At 41.6% G+C, this 22,420-nt stretch overlaps 1 protein-coding gene across 1 annotated transcript in view; it reads left to right on the top strand.

The window, feature by feature from the left end:
• Positions 1-20,340: 20,340 nt before the first annotated feature.
• The window catches only part of LOC103723925 (protein disulfide isomerase-like 5-4), a 75,648-nt gene continuing 73,568 nt past the window's right edge, over positions 20,341-22,420 (top strand). The window contains exon 1 of the mRNA XM_008815023.4: positions 20,341-20,484. Coding sequence (XP_008813245.1) covers positions 20,444-20,484 — 41 coding nt within the window. The 5' untranslated portion in view covers positions 20,341-20,443. The remainder of the gene's footprint in view (positions 20,485-22,420) is intronic.

The raw sequence follows: 22,420 nt of genomic DNA, 5'->3' as shown, positions 1-22,420 counted from the left end.
CCAATCCTCTTCCAAAAAGGATTAGGTGCCTCTCTCATGGTTTAATCCTAATCTAATTAGGATTAGCCAAATTTGGGTTCAATCTACGCTAGTCCTAATCCAATTAGGACTTGAATGAATCATGACTTAATTGAACTCTTCAATCCTAATCCAATTAGGAGTCATGTTGATTCATTAGATTAATAATTAATTTAGACTTAAGGAATCCTAATCCAATTAGGATTTGTTTAATTTTAGTCCTAATCCAATTAGGACTTTATTTGAATTCGAAGTCCTAATCCAATTAGGATTTCTAGGAATCCTACTCCAAGTAGGAATCCAATTTTAATTCAAAATTCCTAATCTCATTAGGATTGTGGGAATCCTATTCCAAGTAGGAATTCCAGTCCTACTCCAACTAGGATTCCCAGTCCTAATCCAATTAGGACTCTAGGAATCCTACCCGAAGTAGGACTCTTGTTTCAAGTCCAATTAATTAATTCCCTTTGTTCCTTTCTTCAACTTCTTATCAATCAAATTGATTACTTGTGATTCCTAATCACGATTTCAACCATCGGATCGGTCAATACTTCTAGTGTGTGTGACCCCATAGGTTCTATTCTGACTGGTAGTGAGATATATTGTGATCTCTATCACTATATCATTGAAAACTCCTTTCAATGGGTTGGAACGATTCCAACTCTACTCATTAGGATTTATCGATCATCAAGATAATCCCTATGAGTCCCACCATCCACCAGTGACACCTAGCAGCATGTAGTGGCTACCCAGCAGAATGGAATGATGAACCTCTAGGTGCAGTTAACATGTGATACAGTCCTACTATCGTGGATCCCTACAGGACGGAGGTCATGGACAACTCGTCAAACCCCATCGTCTGTCATATGTCAAGATTTATTCGACTCGAGTTCGATAGTGGAAAACTCTTTTTCCACTTTATATTACTGCCCTGGCCAAGGTCTTAGAACTCAGTCTAACAAATCACATAGGATCACTCCTCTTCTATCAAGGTCGATAGATTCCTTATAGGTGCATACCCTACTCCTACAGTGAACCTACTGCAGCCAATCTACACTGCATGGACCCATATGGCTAGAGACCATGTATGTGTGCAGTCAAACTACAATAACCTCACTGTGAGTAGCCGAAGCACCGCAGGTCAAAGGACCAGTCACACTACTGCAACATCAAGCAAGTCACTGACGAGTGGATAGACATCCAAGTGACTTCTTGTCTTGGTCACGCTCAGTACCCTTGTTCTCTAACAAGCACCTGCACTATCACTTCAGTGTTCCTACACTGTGGACTGAAGTCTCGTCCATCCAGAAGGAAAGTGATCTGTGCACTGATCGGATCGATCACCGTCCTCGTGATGATCCATTGATCAGGAGCATTTAGAAATTAATCACCAATGATACATGGCTCAAATTCTCAACTCTTGAGAATATGTATCATCATCTTATTAATTTCTTGGACAATTCATAGACACCTAAACAATATGAATGAAAAGATGCCTTTTATTTATTCAATAATAAATAGTCAAGTACAAAATTATGTCCCTAGAATCAACAATGTGTCAGCCAAATTGGCTTCTAGGGCATACATCTAACAATGTCGTCGAATGGCGTCGAATGTCGTCGAATGGCGTCGAATGGCGTCGAATGGCGTCGAATGTCGTCGAATGGCGTCGAATGGCGTCGAATGTCGTCGAATGGCGTCGAATGGCGTCGAATGGAGTCGAGTGTCGTCGAGTCGGCGTCCCAAGCTTAGCTAGAGCATCATTGGAGACGCATACAGGAGACGGACTTCGTCCGTTGGCGATCATGCGCCCTATTCGGGGCGACGTTGGTCGTTTTTTGGATTCTCCGACCTGGAAATAGATAAAATATTGAAATTATTTGAAGCCAAAGTGGCGTCCTGTACCTTTTGGAGATATTTTGATGGTTTCCGAGCTTCGAAGTCCCTTAGGACTTAGCTTGGCACTAGCTTTCTTTGGCTCGATTTTCTGGGGGAGGTGTTCTGCATTCGCGCTTCTGAGCTCGGGCTTCGGAGCTTGGCAGCCTTCTGAGCTCGGCGGCCTTTGGTGCTCGGCCTTCTGAGCTCGGCGGCCTTCGGAGCTCGGCCTTCTGAGCTCGGCGGCCTTCTGAGCTCGGCAGCCTTCTGGACCATGAAAGGATTTAGCTTCATAGTACTTTCTTGGGGTAGAATCTCCTATGAATCTAGCCAGAGGAGCGCTCATCCTTTGGAAGGCATACAAAATAAGGCATCAGCCGAGCTTTCATTATGTACTAAAATCCTTTTTTAAAACCTTACAATGATGAGGGAAATAGCTACAGCGTCGTCATAAAGAGGGCTCAACACCCTTTTGGTCTTCATCAGAAAAGGAGATGTGACTTTCACAGAGCACGGATGCTTTGAGGAAGCTCTTTTTTTCGAGCTCGGAGCTTCTGGTGCCTCTTGTTGCCCGCCCTCTGATGGTATTGATGATGCCCGTGAGAGGTCAGTTGTCATTCTGCTCCTTATGCGGCACTGGATTTTGTTCCTCGGGCTCTCTCCTGTAGGCATGATCACGGACAAAATAACTCAACCGACCTCGGCGGACAAGTGCCTCGATCTCATCACGAAGCTCGTAGCAATCCTCCGTATCATGGCCGTGATCTCGGTGGAAGCGGCAGTACTTTTTCGAGTGCTTCCGCGACTCTGTCGGACGCATTCTCAACGGAGGTCGGAGGTAGCCCCGACCCTCAATCTCCATGAGGATTTCTGCTCGGGTGGATGTGAGAGGAGTGTACGTCTAAAATTTTTGGAGGGGAGACCCCGGGCGAGCTAGGCTCTTGGGCCAAGGAGGCTCTTTCTCATGCCAGGGGAATCTGCTACTTGGTTGGGAGTGCTCCTGGTGCTTCTTCTGCATCTTGGCAGGTTGTTCGGCTTCCTCCCGCCGAGAGGCCATGGCTTCCTCAGCCTTGGCGTACTTGCGAGCTCGGGCCAACATTTCGGTGAGGTCCGCAGGGAAGTTCTTCTCGATAGAGAAGAGGAACCTGTAAGACCGGGCTCCAGTCTTTAGTGCCGACATGGCGATTGACTGGTCCAGCTCTCGGACTTCCCATGTTGCGGCGGTGAACCGGTCCAAGTACTCCTTGAAGGACTCTCCCTCCTTTTGTTTGATGTCAAGGAGGGAGTCCGACGTCCGCCGCTGGGGCTGGCTAGCGGCAAAATTACTGGCAAACTGCCTGCCGAGCTGCTCAAAGGAGGAGACAGTACTCGGCTTCAGCCCGGTGAACCAAAGCCGGGTCGGTCCTCGGAGCGTTGCTAGAAAGGCTTTGCACATCATGGCCTCCGAGGCTCTTTGTAGGGCCATTAAGACCCGATAACTCTCCAGGTGGTCGAGGGGGTCGGCCCTGCCGTTGTAAGGCTCCACCTGGGGCATCTTGAACCGCGGCGGGACTGGTTCGTCATCAATTTGCTGGGAGAAGGGGGACTTTGTGGTGAACTCAAAGTCACCATCACGTCCCGGTTTCCTTCCATGGAGTGCCTGGATCTGGCGCTCCAGCTCCTCGACCTTCTTGTCGAGCTCATCATTCTGGGGGATCGCTGCAGCGGTCCGTTCTGGTGCAAGTTGCCCTGAAACTGACTCGGCCTCTGAGGGTTGGGGCCAGCCACCAGGGCCTCTAGCTGGGTGTTCTCTCCAGAGGGAGGCCTGGACTTGAGAGTCCTGACCTCGAAAGGGAAGTCCGCTTGTAGGAGGCTCTGGTTGAACTGGGGCCAGAGGGGGCGGTACCGTCGGGGCGCCCCTAGGTTGCAAGCCTTGGACAGCGGTAGCCAAGGCCTGCACCTGTTGCACCAGAGCATGAAACTGCTCCGGCCGAACTTGAGGGGTTGACTCGGCCGGAGGTGGCGAGTTCTGGACAGAGTGTCCAGGACTAAGTGGAGGACGTCGAGAGGCGTTGGAAGCCCCTTTGCTTCTTAGTTTCATGGCAGCAACTCGGGCCCTTCCTCTAGCGCCAACTGTTGCTGGAAATTCCGGACCCGGGGGCCGCCGCGAACCGAGAAGGGGGAGAAGCCTCCGCTGCCGGGACGGTGGGTGGCGGTGCGCCGACGGCTGGCGTCCTCCTGGAGAGTCCTGCAAGAAAACCGGTGGCCGGGCTCCCCGGCGCCGGCCCTCCGATGCTTAAGTCAGAGGGGGGCTTCACTTTGAAGAAGAGAGAGGGATTGTATGTAGAAGTCCGAAAAAATCCCCTTGGGAGGAAGAGGCCTCCCCCATCTTAGAGGGAGAAGCTCCCCTTTTATAGGGAGAGTGGCAGGATTACCTGTGATGTGACTGGGCGAATTAATGGGTTACCGTCACTGTCAGGGAGCTGTCACGATTGATTGGACCCGTTGGGGTGGTTGAACCGCCGGCCGTGGTGGGCCTGGGGTCCGTAGATGACAAGCGCATTGATTGCTGAGTGAACCGGTGGTCAGAAAGAGCCGTACGCTTTGATGGTTCAGTGATCCGAAGATCATCTTAAGCCGTGTTCATTTAATGACTGAGTGCATCGGAGGTCTGAGGGGGTCTCATGCATTAATGATAGGGTGTGCCGAATGCCTGCGGAGATCTTGTGCCTTAATGACTTGGGGATGGTGGCAGATTGAAGTGGAGTCATATATTTAGTTGTCAGATCCTTTGGAGGGTTAGGCGGAGATTGGATATTTGGCCAAGGCATGGGCTCGGCGGGGTTGCCTTTCTGGTCGGCGCTCTCTGGTCTCGGCCTTCTGGTCTCGGCTCTCTGGTCTCGGCTCTCTGTGCTCGGCCTTCTGTGCTCGGCCTTCTGTGCTCGGCAGCCTTCTGTGCTCGGCCTGCTGTGCTCGGCTCGGCCTATGAGCTCGATCACTTAGAAGAGCCCGATCACTTGATGAGCTCGAGAGCGGAAGAGCTCGATCACTTGGATGAGCTCGAGAGCGGAAGAGCCCGATCACTTGGATGAGCTCGAGAGCGGACGGATTTGGGTGCTATAATTGCATTTGTGGGGTGGTCCATTTTTCCACCAACACTTATCAATATGGCAAACAATCTAGAAGTTCTTTTAAATCCATAAATTGTATCTCTACTACTAAACCCCTTGAACTACTTCACATGGATCTATTTGGACCAACTAGAACCACAAGCCTTGGTGGAAACAAGTATGGTCTCGTCATTGTAGATGATTTCTCTAGATACACATGGGTCATGTTTTTAGCTCATAAAGATGAAGCATTTTCAGTATTTAAGAAATTCTATAAGGAAGTAACTAACACAAGAAATACTTCAGTTATAGCTATTAAAAGTGATCATGGAATCGAATTTGAAAATCATCTATTTGAAAAAATTTTGTAGTAAGAAGGGGATAACTCATAATCTTTCTGCACCTAGGACTCCACAACAAAATGGAGTGGTGGAAAGAAAGAATAGAACCTTAGAGGAAATGGCTAGGACCATGTTATGTGAAAGTAATCTTCCAAAATATTTTTGGGAAGAAGCCATTAACACATCATGTCATATATTAAATAAAGTTCTATTAAGACCAATTATAAAGAAAACACCTTACGAACTTTGGAGAGATAGAAAGCCCAAAGTAAACTACTTTCATGTGTTGGGTGTAGATGTTTCATTAACAATAATGGCAAAAATAATTTAGGTAAATTTGATTCCAAATCTGATGAAGATATATTTTTGGGATACTCTACATCAAGTAAGGCTTATAGAGTCTTCAACAAAAGAATCCTTATTATTGAAGAATCCATTCATGTTGTTTTTGATGACTCTAATGATGCTTCCTCCAGCAAGAGAGTAGCACTTGATGATGATGTAGGAATAATTGAAGAAAAGATGGATGACATGATCATACAAGAAGGTGAACCAAAGCAAATTGAGGAGGGCTCAACAAATCAAGAGGTAATGGCTGAACATGGACTTACTAAGGCTTGGAGGTATGCTCACGGTCATCCTAAAGAGTTAATCCTAGATGATCCATCTCAGCCTATTAGAACTAGAGCCTTACTTAGAAACTTAAATAATCATCTTGCTTTTATTTCACATCAAGAACCTAAAAGCCTTGATGAAGCTGAAAGTGTTGTAAATTGGATAAATGCTATGTAAGAGGAACTAAACCAATTTACAAGGAACAAAGTATGGAATTTAGTAGAAAGACCTACTGAATATCCGATAATTGGAACTAAATGGATAAACAAAAATAAACTTGATGAAAATGAAGTTGTAGTTAGGAACAAGGCTAGACTAGTAGCAAAGGATTATAATCAAGAAGAAGGTAAAAATTTTGATGAGACCTTTACTCCTGTGGCTAGACTTGAGGCAATTAGGTTGTTATTAGCATTTGCATGTTCTAAAGACTTCAAATTATTTCAAATGGACGTAAAAAGTGCTTTCTTGAATGGATATATTAATGAGGAGGTTTATGTAGAACAGCCTCCTGGTTTTGAAAATCATCAATACCCCAATCATGTTTACAAACTAGAAAAAGCACTTTATGGTCTAAAACAAGCCCCTAGAGCATGGTATGAAAGACTTAGCAAATTTCTGTTAGACCATGAATTTTCTAGAGGGAACGTTGATACAACACTGTTTTTAAAAAGGAAAAATAAAGATATGTTAGTAGTGCATTATTTTCGGTGCTACTAACAATCGCCTATGCGAAGAATTTGCTGTTTTAATGCAGAGTGAATTTGAAATGAGCATGATGGGAGAGCTGAATTATTTTCTCGGGCTCCAAATCAAACAATCTAAGGAAGGGATCTTCATCAATCAAGCTAAATACATCAAGAAGATGCTAAAGAAGTTTGATATGGATGGAAACAAACCAATCAGCACACCCATGAGCTCATCATGCAAATTAGACAAAGATGAATCAGGTAAGTCAGTAGATCAAAAGCTGTATAGAGGTATGATAGGTTCATTATTATATCTTACAACAAGTAGACCTGATATCATATTTAGTGTATGCATGTGTGTTAGATATCAATCTAATCCTAAGGAATCACACCTAATTGCAGTAAAAAGAATCTTTAAATATCTAATAGGAACAAAAAACATAGGTTTATGGTACTCTAAAGAATCAAGCATAAACTTAATAGGGTACACTGATTTTGACTTCGCTGGTTGTAAACTTGATAGAAAAAGCACCAGCGGCTTAATCTCATGGATTAGCAAGAAACAAAACTTGGTTGCACTATCTACGGCGGAAGCCAAATATGTTGCTGCCGGGAGTTGTTGTGCACAAATTTTGTGGATCAAGCAACAACTTGAAGATTATGGCATTAAACAAGATAAGATTCCCATAAATTGTGATAATACAAGTGCCATAAATCTAATTAAAATCCAATTCAACACTCAAGAATTTAACATATTGAGATAAGACATCACTTCATAAGAGATCATGTGTTAAATGGTGATGTGATGCTTGAATTTGTTTGTACTGATGATCAACTTGCTGACATCTTCACAAAACCATTAAGTGAAGATCGTTTTTGTATTCTTAGAAGAGGATTAGGAGTGATTGATCCATTCGACTGATACTCCCCTATAATTCATTAATTTTGATGATTAGTCTATATTTTGATATTGGATTTCACGTCAGTGATCATCAAATCATTGCATAAATTCTAAGGATTTCTACATTTCTTACATTTTGAGCAGAATTGATTAAGACTCTAAGCGTGTGCCAGAGTTCGAGTCGACTCGAATAGATTTTAGAGTCGGCTCGTGGAGGAGTCGACTCGCGCATATTTAGGAGTCGACTCGAGGTCGAGTCGACTCGCGACTTACCGGAGTCGACTCGATATCGGAAATCCGACTTTTAACCCTAAGTGAAATGTCCTTTTCTCCACTTCTATTTTCAGCTGCCACTGTTCAAAAGCCCTAGAGTCGTCTCCTACATCATCCCGACCCATTTTTGGCCCTTTCTCTCGCATTTTCTTCCATTTTCTCTTGTCCTTCCCTCGGTTTTAGGTCAAAATGCCTAAGAAAGCCGTTGTCCCGAGCCGGAAGAGATCTCTCACCGCGAGCGGCGCCGACAGATGGTCCAAGGCATGGAACGAACCCGTGAGGCCAACACCTCCGATTTTTCTCCGCCTAGGCCGGTTCCCTCGCGTCCATACGCCGGGAGGGCTGTCTTTACCGGAAGAAAAGTCAACTTTAACTTCCTCTCCCGGGAAGGGTTCACCTTAGGGCATCGTCTTAGGGCCAGGGCTTAGAGTACTTTTGTTCACTTGACCTCCCTACATACCCAGGGTTAGTTAGAAAATTTTACGAGACCGTCACACGGGGGTGGCGGTGGTATCCAAGGGACTGTAGCAGGTGTCCCTATTTTTTTTTTGGAGGACTTCATTGCTCGAATCCTCCATCTCTCCCAAGAGGGGATTGCTCCCACACATCCATCTGATAGGACTGAGGCCCTTACGACCATCTTAGGGAGCCCACCTCAATTCTCTATAGAGGAGGTGTTTGCAAATCAGCTTTTAGCTGAAATGCGACTCCTCCTAAGTATCTTATCTAGGACTCTCTTTCCTAAGACTGGGAGGTTTGACTTCATTTCTGAGAGAGACCTAGGCTTGATGTTCCACATTCTACAGGACATCCCCCTGAACTTTCCCAAACTCATCTATAGATATATCTATGAACCCCTAGACAAATATAGGTTGAGTCTTCCCTACGGTGTGCTATTTACACTCATCTTTAGGGAGTTAGAAGTCCCTATCCCTGAGGGAGAACACCATCGCTCCCTCCGATACACTGACCACTTGGGTGAGGGAACTCTCCACCGAATGGGTTTCCACAAGGTGGAGGGTGTCTGGGTTAGGAAAACATCCGCATCCACACCATCTGACCCCACTACTCATCATTTCCCTAGCTCTGATCATGATCAGGACCACTTCACAGATCCTTCTACCTTCCCATCCACTTCTGGTCCCTCATTCCCAACTAAACCATCCACTTCAGCTGGACCATCTACAGGTCCACCACCTCAGCAGCCCCTAGAAGTCAGGATCAGCACTGAGCAGCTCCGGGAGATGAGAGATGACATAGTGAGGAAGCTGAGAGGTGACATAGTGAGGAAGCTGAGAGGTTCACACAGCACACCCTCCACTGACATTATTTCCTCCACAGCAGCAGTAGCCATGATGATAGCAGACCTTAAGGAGGAAATGTCCAACATAAGGAGCTTAGTCCAAGGTCAATATTGGAGCCTTAGCGTCATAAAAGAAGTCACGAGGAAGATGCGAGACAGCATCAGAAAAGAAATGGGCAGCCAGAGTCAAGGTGCGGAAAGGCTTGCAAATGCCTTATTCTTCAAGCTTGACACTATTCAGGAGAATATGACCCAGCTCACTCAGATACAATTTAGGGCCACCTCGGAGATCATCGAACAACTAGAAAATGTATATGAGGGATTAGCTTGGTCATGCGACATACTAGACTGAGTACGGGAGCCACATCCTCCACTACTAAGAAACCCTAGTGTATTTCACTTTTTTTGTGATGTACAGTCCCTTGATTGTATTCATTTTTGTACTTACTATAATGAATAGAGATTTTCCTTCAAATATCTGTGCAATTTGACTTATTATCTCTTTATGTGCTTTTTGATGTGATGACAAAAAGGGGAAGAAAAATGTAAAAGGATATAAACAAATGTTTAAATGAAACATTCTTAAGCAAAAATGTAATTTGTTCAATGTAATTTGTTCTTAGTAGATTCAATATCTCGAGGCTAATTATTTCTCTGTTGGGGCTCCTCAAGGAGTAATCTCCAGAATTTATTCAAGAAATATTCGGAGATTAGTTGAATCATATTAAAGAACAATTTGTCAGATTTTTTCCTCTCTAATCAAAAGAAATTTAATAAAAAATCTGAACAAAGTTCGAACAAAAGAGAATGCAAATATTGAGGGGGAGAATCAAAATAATAAACAATTTAAATTGAAAAAATATAAGCCAAACAATTGAGTGTATGCTTTGAAGGCTTATATAATTCCAAATGAAAGAGAGAGCCTTAATTTCAAAGTTTACTGACTCATACCTTTCAATTTTGGATACGCTAAATGATTAGACATTTGAATTCATTTTGAAACTCTACTACAAGTCAATTCATGTCTGAGCAATTCACTTTACAATACTCAATGTTTGTCATCATCAAAAAGGGGGAGATTGTAGAGTGATTGATTAAACCCCTATTTGATTTTGATGAGCTCAAAGCATTTGAGTATATCTTATGTTATACTTATGAATTCAATCTAGTACTTCAGGCATATATTTGTATATTTTCAATTAAGTGCCTCAAGCTTAGGTTTCAAAATAAGTTGGACAAGTATTGAATCCTATTTGAACCAAGGGCTGATTCTCGAGTCGACTCCGAAAGAGCCGAGTCGACTCCAAATGGTTCAGAGTTTCCAGCACCAACTCGAGTCGACTTCGATACTCTACGAGGTCGACTTTAACTGAGAACAGAAAGAAAGACAGAAAGATGGTTTTCAGATCCGGTCAGCGAGTCGACTCCAAATGGTTTCGAGTCGACTCCTATGCTTGCCGAGTCGACTCCCGATGGCCACGAGTCGACTCCAAGGAGTCACAGACAGAAAGACAGAGAGGTGTTTTCTGGACTCTGTCATCGAGTCGACTCCAGAAGGATGCGAGTCGACTCCAACGTTTGGCGAGTCGACTCCTAATCATGCCAGAGTCGACTCTCAGAGAAAAGCGGACTGAAAGGCAGAGAACCAAACTCAGTGACCCTGAGAACGAGTCGACTCCGAGAATTCCAGAGTCGACCCCAAGTCAGCCGAGTCGACCCCAACAAAGTGCGAGTCGACTCCGAGGCAGCTCAGATCAACAGACAAAGGATCGGTTTTTTCGGGCTCTGAGAGCCGAGTCGACTTCAAGAGGATCCGAGTCGACTCAAGAGAGAATGCAGAAAATAGATCTCTGAAATCCTGAGAACGAGCCGTCTCCAAAATGCCGAGTCATCTTCAGATCTTAGCGAGACAACTCCAGCTTGGATCGAGTCGACTCCAGGTTGGAACGACACTTTAATTTGAATCCTGAACAGTGAGCGAGTCGTCTCCACTAAAGCATGAGTCGACTCCAGCAACAGCCGAGTCGACTTCAGATCGAGCGAGTCGACTCCAACCCCAACGGATACATTGTTAGAAGGTGCAGACTGTGCAGAACGGCCACAAATCAGTGGTCTAACAGCTATTTTTCAAAAGGGACTGTTTAAATAGCCAGAGTAAACAGTAGTAGACAACAAGAGAGTTACTCCATCTGTGCATTAAGGGATTTCCAACTACCAAGAGTCCATTGAGAGAAAAGACAAGCAAAAAGAAGGAAGAAACGCATTCAATTCATTCCTAGAAGCTCTTTCTTCGCATTCAAAGCTCTTCTTCTGAGTGCACTCAAAGAGGAGACTCGGAGTTCGAGAAGCTCCTTCTTTCTCTTTTGAAATCTGTTTGAGGGCTTCTAACTCTACTCTATTCATATTGATTCATATTTGTTTTTTTAAGAAGCTTTCCTTGTATCCTTTCCCAAACTGTGTTTCTTACTTGGTTCAATCAGGGGATTGAATCAAGGGTTGTTAAGGTTAGTTGGTGAGCCAAAGTAAACCAACGGTATAAGGGTTTGATTGTGATCTCGAAAAAACAATCGGGTGGTTCTAGTGGGTGAGCCTGTGAAAACCGACCGAGTTCGTTGTGATCTCGCAAAAATAACAAGTTGGTTTGTGAACTTGTAAAACAACCGGCTGTAATCCTAGGGATTATAGTGAACTCCCAAGTACGACTTGGAGAGTGGACGTAGGAGCAAGAGTTGGCTCCGAACCACAATAAAATCTCTTGTGTTTGCATTGATTGATTGTCTCTTCCACTCTCTCCATTCACTACATCTAGTAATCTATTTAATCGGTTTGTAATAAGTTTAATTAATTACTCATTAAGTTTTAATTTGTCAATAATTAATTAAAACCTAATTCATCCTTCCTCTTGGGTTGTCTCTTTGGGCAACAACTTAAAAAGAGGATTGAGAGAGAGATTTTTTTTTCAACTTATTTTGCTGATTTTTAGTGCATCTAGATTTAACTAGTTTGGGGTTCAAGCCTTGATTCTCCTTTGTTAGGCACTTCAAGGAGAACACGAGGTGAGCCACTATATCTTGGGACTACACTGCCATCAACTATTTGCACTTTGGGCCGAACGAATTCTACTCTAAAGGAAGCACCTTCCATAGCATGCCTTGAATTGGGTAAGATCCAAACATAATTTATTTATTCAATGTATGAAGAAAGCCATTAATTAAAATATTAAAGATAAAATAATAAATTTTTATTAAGAGATTTATAACATTCTAGAAAAAGATCCCCAATAATTAACATTTGATCTATATATTGCCAATGATTTCATTGTGATGACATTTTTCCATAATTAATATTAATCTGGAAGCTCTTGGTGGCTGGGTTATTTTAGCATCAGATCATTATGATCTACTATACATACTTCGCATGTGTTCAATGTCTACAATGAAGCCAGTCAAGTAGTAGACCACTGTAACAACCCAGGACCTCACCCAAATGGTTTAGCCGGAAGGTATTATTTAAGTTTTCTGATCCTGTATATGTACCCAAGATCTACCCAGCGAATAACCGATATGGGACTAAACACATGCTCGCACGAATCCTCACATGCTCCCCTCGTTCAAGCTCTGACGTCCTTGTCAGGCTAAGGGTTTAAATCTATTCAAATCTAATCACAAACACCACGATTGGCCCGTGATCAGCCCCAATGGATCCGTGCTGCAGTGTCCCCTAGTCCACATAGGTTATAGGCCGGATTCGCTCTGATACCATTTGTAACAGCCCAAGACCTTACCCCAAAATGGCTAGCCGGAAGGTATTATTTGGATTTTCTTAATTCTGTATAAGTACCCAAGATCTACCGAGCAAATAACCGATATGGGACTAAACACACGCCCGCACGGGTCCTCACATATTAAATATTAGGATGTGTCATCCATGACGATCGATACCAAAGATCAGGTGAGCGGTCTAAAATACCATCATCCAAGCTAACCAAAATGGCTAGCCAGAAAGTTACTTTTTGGGTTCCTTGATCCTGTATAAATACCCAAGATTTACCCAGCGAATAACCGATGTGGGACTAAACACACGTCCGCACGGGTCCTACATACCACCCCTGTTCAAGGCCCTGACGTCCTCGTCAGGCTAAGGGTTTAAATCCATTCAAATCTAATCACAAATACCACGATTGGCCCGTGATCAGCCCCAATGGATCCGTGCTGCAGTGTTTCCTAATCCACATAAGTTATAGGCCGGGTCCACTTGATACCATTTGTAATAACCCAACACCTTACCCGAAATGGCTAGCCGGAAGGTATTATTTGGATTCCTTAATTCTGTATAAGTACCCAAGATCTACCCAGCAAATAATTGATATGGGACTAAACACACGCCCGCACGGATCCTCACATACTCCCCCCATTCAAGCCCTGACGTCCTCGTCAGGCTAAGGGTTCAAATCCATTGAAATCTAATCACAAACTGCACGATCGGTTCGTGGTCAGCCCCAATAGATCCGTGCTGCAGTGTCCCCTAGTCCACATAGATTATGGGTCGGGTCCGCTCTGATACCATTTGTAACAACTTCAGGATCTCACCCAAAATGGCTAGCCGGAAGTTACTTTTTGGGTTTCTTGATCCTGTATAAATACCCAAGATCTACCTAGCGAATAACCGATGTGGACTAAACACACGCTCGCACGGGTCCTCACATACTCCCCCCAGTTCAAGCCCTGACGTCCTCGTCAGGCTAAGGGTTCAAATCCATTCAAATCTAATCACAAACACCACGATTGGCCCATATTCAGCCCCAATGGATTCGTGCTGCAGTGTCCCCTAGTCCACATAGGTTATAGGCCGGGTTCGCTCTGATACCATTTGTAACAACCTAGGACCTTATCCAACATGGCTAGCCGGAAGGTATTATTTGGGTTCCTTAATCCTGTATAAGTATCCAAGATCTACCCAGCAAATAACCGATATTGGACTAAACACACGCCTGCACGGGTCCTCACAACCACCTTGCAAAATTGGCGATCTCTCCTCAAGGTGAGATTAGCTAGACATCACAATTCCCTCATCCGCCTTAGCTCATTTTCTTCAAGTTGATGCAAGAGGCCACTTGTTTTCTACATCCTTAGTGGAAAAAGGACTAGGCAAGAGTAAAGTTGACTATTTTAGGCCCAAGGTTGGGTGGATCCAAACTCGGTTCAGGGTCTTTGATACTTCATAAATTGCCCTGACCTATCTAGTTAATGCTTAGATCTGGTCTAAACTAGATAGTTCTTGAGAAAGGGCAATGAGAAAAAAAAGGCTTTACTATTTTAGTTTGATTTTTGACAAGAGATTGACCTCATTTCTTAGCCAAGAATTCTAGCTTGGTTAACACTTTGTTTATGTGCAGTTTATTCTTGAGTCAGAACAATAAGAAAATCGTGACCTTTCAAAAGCTATTGTATCTTTGAAGAGAATGATAAGAAAAAACACCAAGGCGCTGTTACATGTATGCCCTAGAAGCCAATCTGGCTGACACATTGTTAATTCTAGGGACATAATTTGTACTTGACTATTTATTATTGAATAAATGAAAGGCATCTTTTTCATTCATATTGTTATTGTGTCTATGAATCGTCCAAGGAATTAATAAGATGATGATGCACATTCTCAAGAGTTGAGAATTTGAGCCATGTATCATTAGTGATTAATTTCTAAACGCTCCTGATCGATGGATCATCACGAGGACGGTGATCGATCCGATGAGATCAGTGCACACATTGCTTTCCTTATGGATGGACGAGACTCGAGTCCACAGTGTGGCGACACTGAAGTAATAGTGCAGGTGCTTGTTAAGAACAAGGGTACTGAGCGTGACCAAGATAAGAAGTCACTTGGATGTCTATCCACTCGTCAGTGACTTGCTTGATGTTGCAGTAGTGTGACTGATCCTTTGACCTGCGTTGCTTCGGCTACTCACAGTGAGGTTATTGTAGTTTGACTGCACATATACATGATCTCTAGCCATATGGATCCATGCAGTGTAGATTGGCTGCAATAGGTTCACTGTAAGAGTAGGGTATGCACCTATAAGGAATCTATCGACCTTGATAGATAAGGAGAGATCCTATGTGATTTATAAGACTGAGTTCGTAAGACCTCGGCCGGGGCAGATTGCACAGTAGAGAAAGAGTTCTCCGCTCTCGAACTTAAGTCGAATAAATCTTGACATATGACAGACGAAGGGGTTTGACGAGTTATCCATGACCTCCGTCCTGTAGGGATCCACGATAGAAGGACTGTATCACATGATAACTGCACCTAGAGGTTCATCATTCTATTCTGCTGGGTAGCCACTACATGCTGCTAGGTGTCACTAGTGGATGGTGGGACTCACAGGGATTATCTCGATGATCGATTAACCCTAATGAGTAGAGTTGGAATCGTTCCAATCCATTGAAAGGAGTTTTCAATGATATTGTGATAGAGATCACAATATATCTCACTACCAGTCAGAATAGAACCTATGGGGTCACACACACTAGAAGTATTGACCGATTCGATGGTTGAATCGTGATTAGGAATCACAAGTAATCAATTCGATTGATATTCAGTTGAAGAAGGAACAATGAAATTAATTAATTGGACTTAAATACAAATCCTACTTCGAGTAGGATTTCTAGAGTCCTAATTGGATTAGGACTGAAAATCCTAATTGGAGTAGGACTGGGATTCCTACTTGGAGTAGGATTCCTACAATCCTAATTAGATTAGGAGTTTTGAATTAAAATTGGATTCCTACTTGGAGTAGGATTCCTAGAGTCCTAATCAGATTAGGACTTCGGATTCAAATTAAAGTCCTAATTGGATTAGGACTAAAATTAAATAAGTCCTAATTGGATTAGGTTTTCTTAAGTCCTAATTAATTATTAATCTAATGAATCAAAATGACTCCTAATTGGGTTAGGATTGAAGAGTTCAATTGAGTCATGGTCCATTCAAGTTCTAATTGGATTAGGACAAGCATAGATTGAACCCAATTGATTCATGATTTGGTTAAGACCTAATTGGATTAGGACTAAGCCATAAGAGGGACACCTAATCCTCCTTTGAGTAGGATTAGGGCATCACAAAAAGGAGGGGATCACGCCCCTCCTCCTTTGATTCCTTGGTGCGGCAAACAAGAGGGGCCGGCGCCCCTCTTGGAATAATTTCAAGGGAGCTCCTAAAAGTTAGGAGCTCCACATGTTATTTAAAGGAGGCTTTTGGGGGCTGACCTAATTATGTGAAAGCCCTCTCCTCTCTAGCCGTGGCCACCCTTTTTCCCTTTGTTTCAGCCGCCAACAGCAAGAGAAAAGAAGAGGAGGCGTCTCCCTCCTCTTGGGCTTCTTCCTTGGCTTCAACGCATGAGAAGAGAAGAAGGCTGCCAAGGGCTTTGATCCTCTTCATCTCTTCATCCTTCTTCTTCCTCCTCCCAAGCACAATCAAGGGTTGATTAAGAGGGAGGACATCAGCCATCAAAAGTTATCTCTACAAGGGAGCTAGCACCCCGGGGAGATAGAAAACTTGGATCGGTTCCTGCTTCGTGTGGATACCCGTAGAGGCCGGGCACTTGAACGGCTTCAAGCGAACCTTCATCCAAAACCACGATCATCAGTTTGCGGTGATCATCTACCCGCACAAGGTGAAGATCTGATCTTCTAATGTTTTTAAAAAGTTTTTAATCCTTATCTATCTACGAACGGTTTTAAACAACGTTCATGCGATGAACGGTTGATCCCGCGCATGCCTCTTCCGCTGCATCTGAAATTTTTGAAATTTTTCTGCGGCATGGGCGGGTTCCTAACGGGCGCCATAACTTATGTGCTAAGAGAAAAAATGCATAGAGAATATTTTGAAGAAAGAGTTCAAGCATAAAAGACAAATTAATCATTTTCTATTCTATAAAATCATCATATTACATAACTTCATATATGGTACAGTGCATTATTATCATGGCCATTAGAAAAACGTTTTGCATGCTTAACTTTTGTGTGTTGGGGGTAAATTTGTTAGGTAAAGGAACTCAATTAAATTTCTTCTAGAAACATGAACAAATTGTTGAATAGTTCAATAGTAAATACTATGAGTCTATTTCTAGCATATTAAGGTACCATTTGGTACTCTTTGCGGAGGGCCAAAAAGTACTTTTTAGAGGGCCAAAAGCTTTTTAGGATAAATTTAACGTGTTTGGTAAAATTTTTGAAATAACTTTCTAATTTCTCCAAAAGTTGGAAAAAATCTGCAATTTGAAGCTTTTAAGCAAAAACTCTATTTGAGATGCATTGTAAAGCAATTTTTCTTAGATAAGAGGTCTGGATTTGAGTCTCAGGAATAAATTTTTTATATTAATAAAAAATAATTTATAAAATAATAGTACTTCATAGTAACTTTTGATAGTACAATATAAAAACAATTATATAATAATAATAATAATATAAATTAAATTAAATTTAGATTAAATAATATTCTGTTTTTTAAAATAATAATGTTACAATAATATAATATCACTATACTATAATAATATTATCATAGAGTGCTTTGAAATAATAATATCATACTATTATATCAAAATAATATTATAAAATATAAAATATTTTATTTTTATAATATTTTTTTAAAAAAATATTATTTATCATATTATTTAGATTCAATATCAAAATAAACAACTTTTAAATTAAGAATACTTTGTAATAGCAAACTTAATAGCATTTAGGCAACTGAAAGTACTATGTAATATCCTTTATTATCATTCGTCGATATAAAAATCACTTTCTTAATTTGATTATCAAATATATGTTAAAGTTTTATAACACTTTAGAAATATAGCCACCGAACACCAAATAGCATTTTGTTAAAAGCTCAACTAGCTGAAGTCCTACTGTCCAAAGTTCTCTACATAAAAAGCACTCCTACCTATAGCAATGCCAAATGGGGACTCAGTTGTATATTCTTAATCCATGAATTGTTTCAAGCTGGCAAATTACGCTAACTTTACTTCTGTGTGAAGATTATCAATCCATTTCCTCATAGCAGTCATCACCTTACTGACAGAAACTATAAGATTCCAATTTTTTAAAAAATCATACCATAACTTTTTTTGCAAAGGGAGGTAAAGAAGTAAATAATGTCAAATTACTTCTTTCATTTCACAAGAATCATCCGTTTGTCCTGAAAAGAGAGCGTGCAGGGTAAATAACTACATGAAGAAATATTCTTGCAAATTGTCTGTATTTTGCGTTGAAGGAACAAGAAGCCGATACTTTGGACTACTTTTTTTTTTTGCCAACACAAGCTGTTCATCATGTTTTTTTTTATGCTGAAAATGGAAGTTTCATACATAACGTGTACGAATATAACTAAAAAAATTAAAAAACAGTATATCATGAAGAGATATAGGCAACTCCGTCTCTTTTTCTCATAGGTGGTCCTCCGAATGGTTCTCAATATTCTCTTCCCATCAATTCCGATAACGAAGAAAACCATCAAGCAACGAACCAATAGCTCATATTCCCTTGATTTGTTGTTTTCAATGGGTTAACAGTCTCAAATCGGTATACGACCTAACTGGTGCTTTGAAGATGCGTGATACGTACCCAACCCATGAAAACATTGGGCTAGTTTGGTGGATTGAGTTGGGTAAAGAGGACCATGGCAAAAGTGGCCCCCCTATTGAAAATATGGAAAATAATTCACACGTGAGACGTAGAGAAAGACGTGCGCAAAACTTGTGTCCAAGATGCAGTCCCAAAATGTTCACAAACGCCCAAAACTTGCAACCCAACCTTGTCTCAAGTTGCATTTCTAGTTGACCTTGGGTCAAATGCATTGTGGCAACTTTTTTGTAAATATATTGTGGATCTCTTTTGTTTTCTTTTCTTTCTTTCTTTCCTTTTTTTTTTGTTGTTGTCATACAGAAGAAAGGAGTTAGGTTCCTCCTTACGAAGCAATTCCAAACTGGTCTGCCTTTTTTTAATTATTATTATTTGGTAAAACGGAAAAACACCTTTAGGCGATTTCAACGAGAGCATTTATAAGAAAACGACGTACAATCAAATTGTAGTAACAGCGCTAACTCCGCATGTGGCGTGGACTACTAGCCAATTGGCCAAACTTGTCTCCTTTCCCGTGAATATAAGTGGGCTGGAAAAATTGAAGTCGATTCATGTTAAGCTTGGATGACAGGGTACGGAATGCGTCTTATTTCTATCAGAAGAGCTTTGTTCCAACCATCTAGCAGTGAGATTCAATTGCTTTAGAGCAGTTTTCAGGCCTTCCCAATCCCCAGGAAGCTCAGCAGATGGGATAGAGACCGATTGGAAAATTGAAACCTGTAGGATACGTAGTGCTCATGATACATAGTAGCTCCATTCTTAAAGTATAAATCTCATCACCATTGGTACAACAGAGTGGAGCACAAACGTTTGGCCAACCAAATGCTACAAACAGGGATACATAAGGCCGGTTGTGCCAGGTTATAAGTGTTCTTGAGCTTAGGTTACAGTTGCAAAAAGCTAGGTGAAGCTTAACCTAGCCCGTATCATGTTTTACTGTAGGTCAAATGCATGCGATCCTTCTATTAGAGGGAGGAAACTTGGGTGGCTTGGGTTGGACCGAGAAGCAACTCGAACCAACGTGACCAACAACACGCCCAACACTAACCCAACTCAATCGAGGAATCATCTCGGCCCCCCAAATCTGAACCCAACCCCAGCAGGGATGATTTTAACCCAAAAGAAAAGCCAGATTCAAAGCAAAAAAAAAGAAAAAGAAAGAAAAGCCAGATAGGCTTAAGCTGGATCGACATCTATGTTAGTTTATCACAACTTACAAGCCCACAATGTAATCCGGTTTAAGTTTCCATTTGTTTTTGGGAGCTAATCATAAAAATAGAAGGCCTTAGATATATATCAAACCACCGAACCTAGCCCAACTTGCACCATATCGATAACATGTTGTATACCGCACTGGACATGCAAACAAAAGCAACAAGTACTACCATGCAAATAAATACACCATATGAACTTCTAAGATAGAATGCTCAATTACTAACAAATTACACAAGCAGGAACCCTTTCCTATGTGGCACCTCTTTGTACCTCACACTCAATGGGGGGCAAGTCATGCTAGTCTCTTTCAAGAGTGTATTTTTTGGGCGTTGAAAACCTAGGATTTTAAGGGAACGTATCTCACTATATTCATCCATTCAAGGAGAGCTATATAAGCACCGAATCTCACTTCCAATTTGCCATGCATCCACCCCAACAGACTCTCTCTCTCTCGGTCCGCCTCTTTCTCTCTCGTCGCAATTTGGAACAATGATCTCCCCGAGCAAGCTCAAATCGGTCGACTTTTATAGGTCAGATCTCTGTTTTTCTTCCAAATATTGTACCAGTTCTCTCGCTTATCTGAAAGGTCTCACTTCTTCCTCGGTTTCTCGTGGACTATCGATGGGTTTGGGTTGAAATGATGTTGCGATGGGCTCTGCGCGGATCTCGTGATTATTTTTTTTGTTAATGTTGGTGTTTGTCTTGAGGTTGGGAAATTATGGTTGCGAACGGAGAGAATTAGAGTTTCGTCTGATCTGTCTGGTTGGATTAAAGTTTGGACTCGACGATATTAAGGTTTTCAGTTTGGAATTTATGAATCTAGAAAGCAGTCCGCTTGGTTGAATTCCAGTTGGGAATGTATGAAGCTGTGAATATGCGAAGGAGAACCAGTTTTGGATTCAAGTTAAGGGGTTTGAAAATAATAGAGGTAGGCAAAGAGGAATTGGTTGGGAGTGGTCAAAAGCGATTCCATTTTCATGTCATTTCACATTTTGAATTAGTTTTTTAGTAGATTGTGGCTAGAGTAATGCTGTGCGGCTCCCGTTAGTGCACACTAACAATTCTCTTGCCATGTGGCAATATGGAATTAGTGCAACTTGTGGATTTGTTGCCAAGTATGGCAGATCAGTTGATTGTAGATTTGCCAAGTTAATGATTGTGGGCCTAATGAACTTTCATATGCATAACGGGCACCACAAAGCATTTTCTTGTGGCTACTTCTCTTGCAACGGAAAATGTTCTCCTGAAAGAACTAAGAAGGTAATTCATGACTTCATCCAACAGTTGTACGATAGTTGTAAATTTCAAACTCAAGATATTTCGCATGCACAAATTCTGTGGCAATGGTTGTACCTTCCATAACTATGGAAACAGAATGAAAGAATAAAAATAAACTTTCTTTAGATATATAGCATTAATATTATGTGTTTGTTTAACAGTTTTCTGCTAGAAACTTTCTTCATGTTCTTTGTCAAAGGTGAGGGGAACATGATTTCAATATTACATTGATGTTCAAGTCTTTCTGTATGATGCTGAATTGACATCCATCCGTTCAAGGAAGGAAACTGTGGGCATGCCTGACTTTTGAAAATCCACTATGTAGAATGTTGTTAGTGATGAAGTAATCAGTGTACTCACCAGATTAAACACATACTTCTTAAACATTCTAGAGAATAAAAAAAAGTATAATGTTCGGTTTTTCTTGACCTGCTTGGTTTGATGAGTCTCAGAGAACTATGATTTTGAGTGGGTATTTTACAAAAATTTTTTGGTACGAATTTGTAATTCTTTCTGTTGATAATGTATTTTAGTGAACTTGTAGTATTTTTGTTTATAATTTTTCTGCTTTTTCCTGGTATTTCTATGTGGACTTATGATTTAAGCTAATGATTTCTGATAAACTAACAGTTCAAAGCTGGAGTGGCAAAGGTAAATTTCTAGCCAAAGAAGAAAAGCAATAGGACCTTGTACATTGTTCGGAGGGAGATGCAGAGTGCTCGAATGTGGTTTCTGTGTTCTTTTCCAAATAGCATTGAGAGAAATTTGTTTTGTAGAACAAGTGGTAAAATGGTAAATCTTCTAGAACGTCAGGTTAAAGCTTATGTTGCTTCACTGGCCTTGTTGTGGATTTAAAGGAGGTTTAGCTTAAGGTATTGTCCTAACAATAAAGGTAAAAGATGGGTTGATGATTATAGTTAATTATGATGTTATAATAGGTTTAGATAGGAAAGGTCTTTAAGTTGAGTATTAGTCTTTTAAGGTCTGAAGGTTGCCTTGGATTTGCACATTCAATAGGTTTATTTTCATGATTATGGATGAAGATGTTAGAAAGACCACCTTTTTTTTCTCTTGTACAAAGACATGGTTCAGTTTATAATGTCAACTTGACCAAAATTATCTTGGAATCCTTTATAATGGGTTTAACTAATGGCTATGAGTTGGTTTTTCTCGGAAAAATGATTCAGA

The sequence above is a fragment of the Phoenix dactylifera genome, unplaced genomic scaffold (genome assembly GCF_009389715.1).
Source record: "Phoenix dactylifera cultivar Barhee BC4 unplaced genomic scaffold, palm_55x_up_171113_PBpolish2nd_filt_p 000100F, whole genome shotgun sequence".
Taxonomy (NCBI): domain Eukaryota; kingdom Viridiplantae; phylum Streptophyta; class Magnoliopsida; order Arecales; family Arecaceae; genus Phoenix; species Phoenix dactylifera.
Note: the sequence above shows the minus strand (reverse complement) of the source record. Positions and strands in the feature narration are given on the sequence as shown.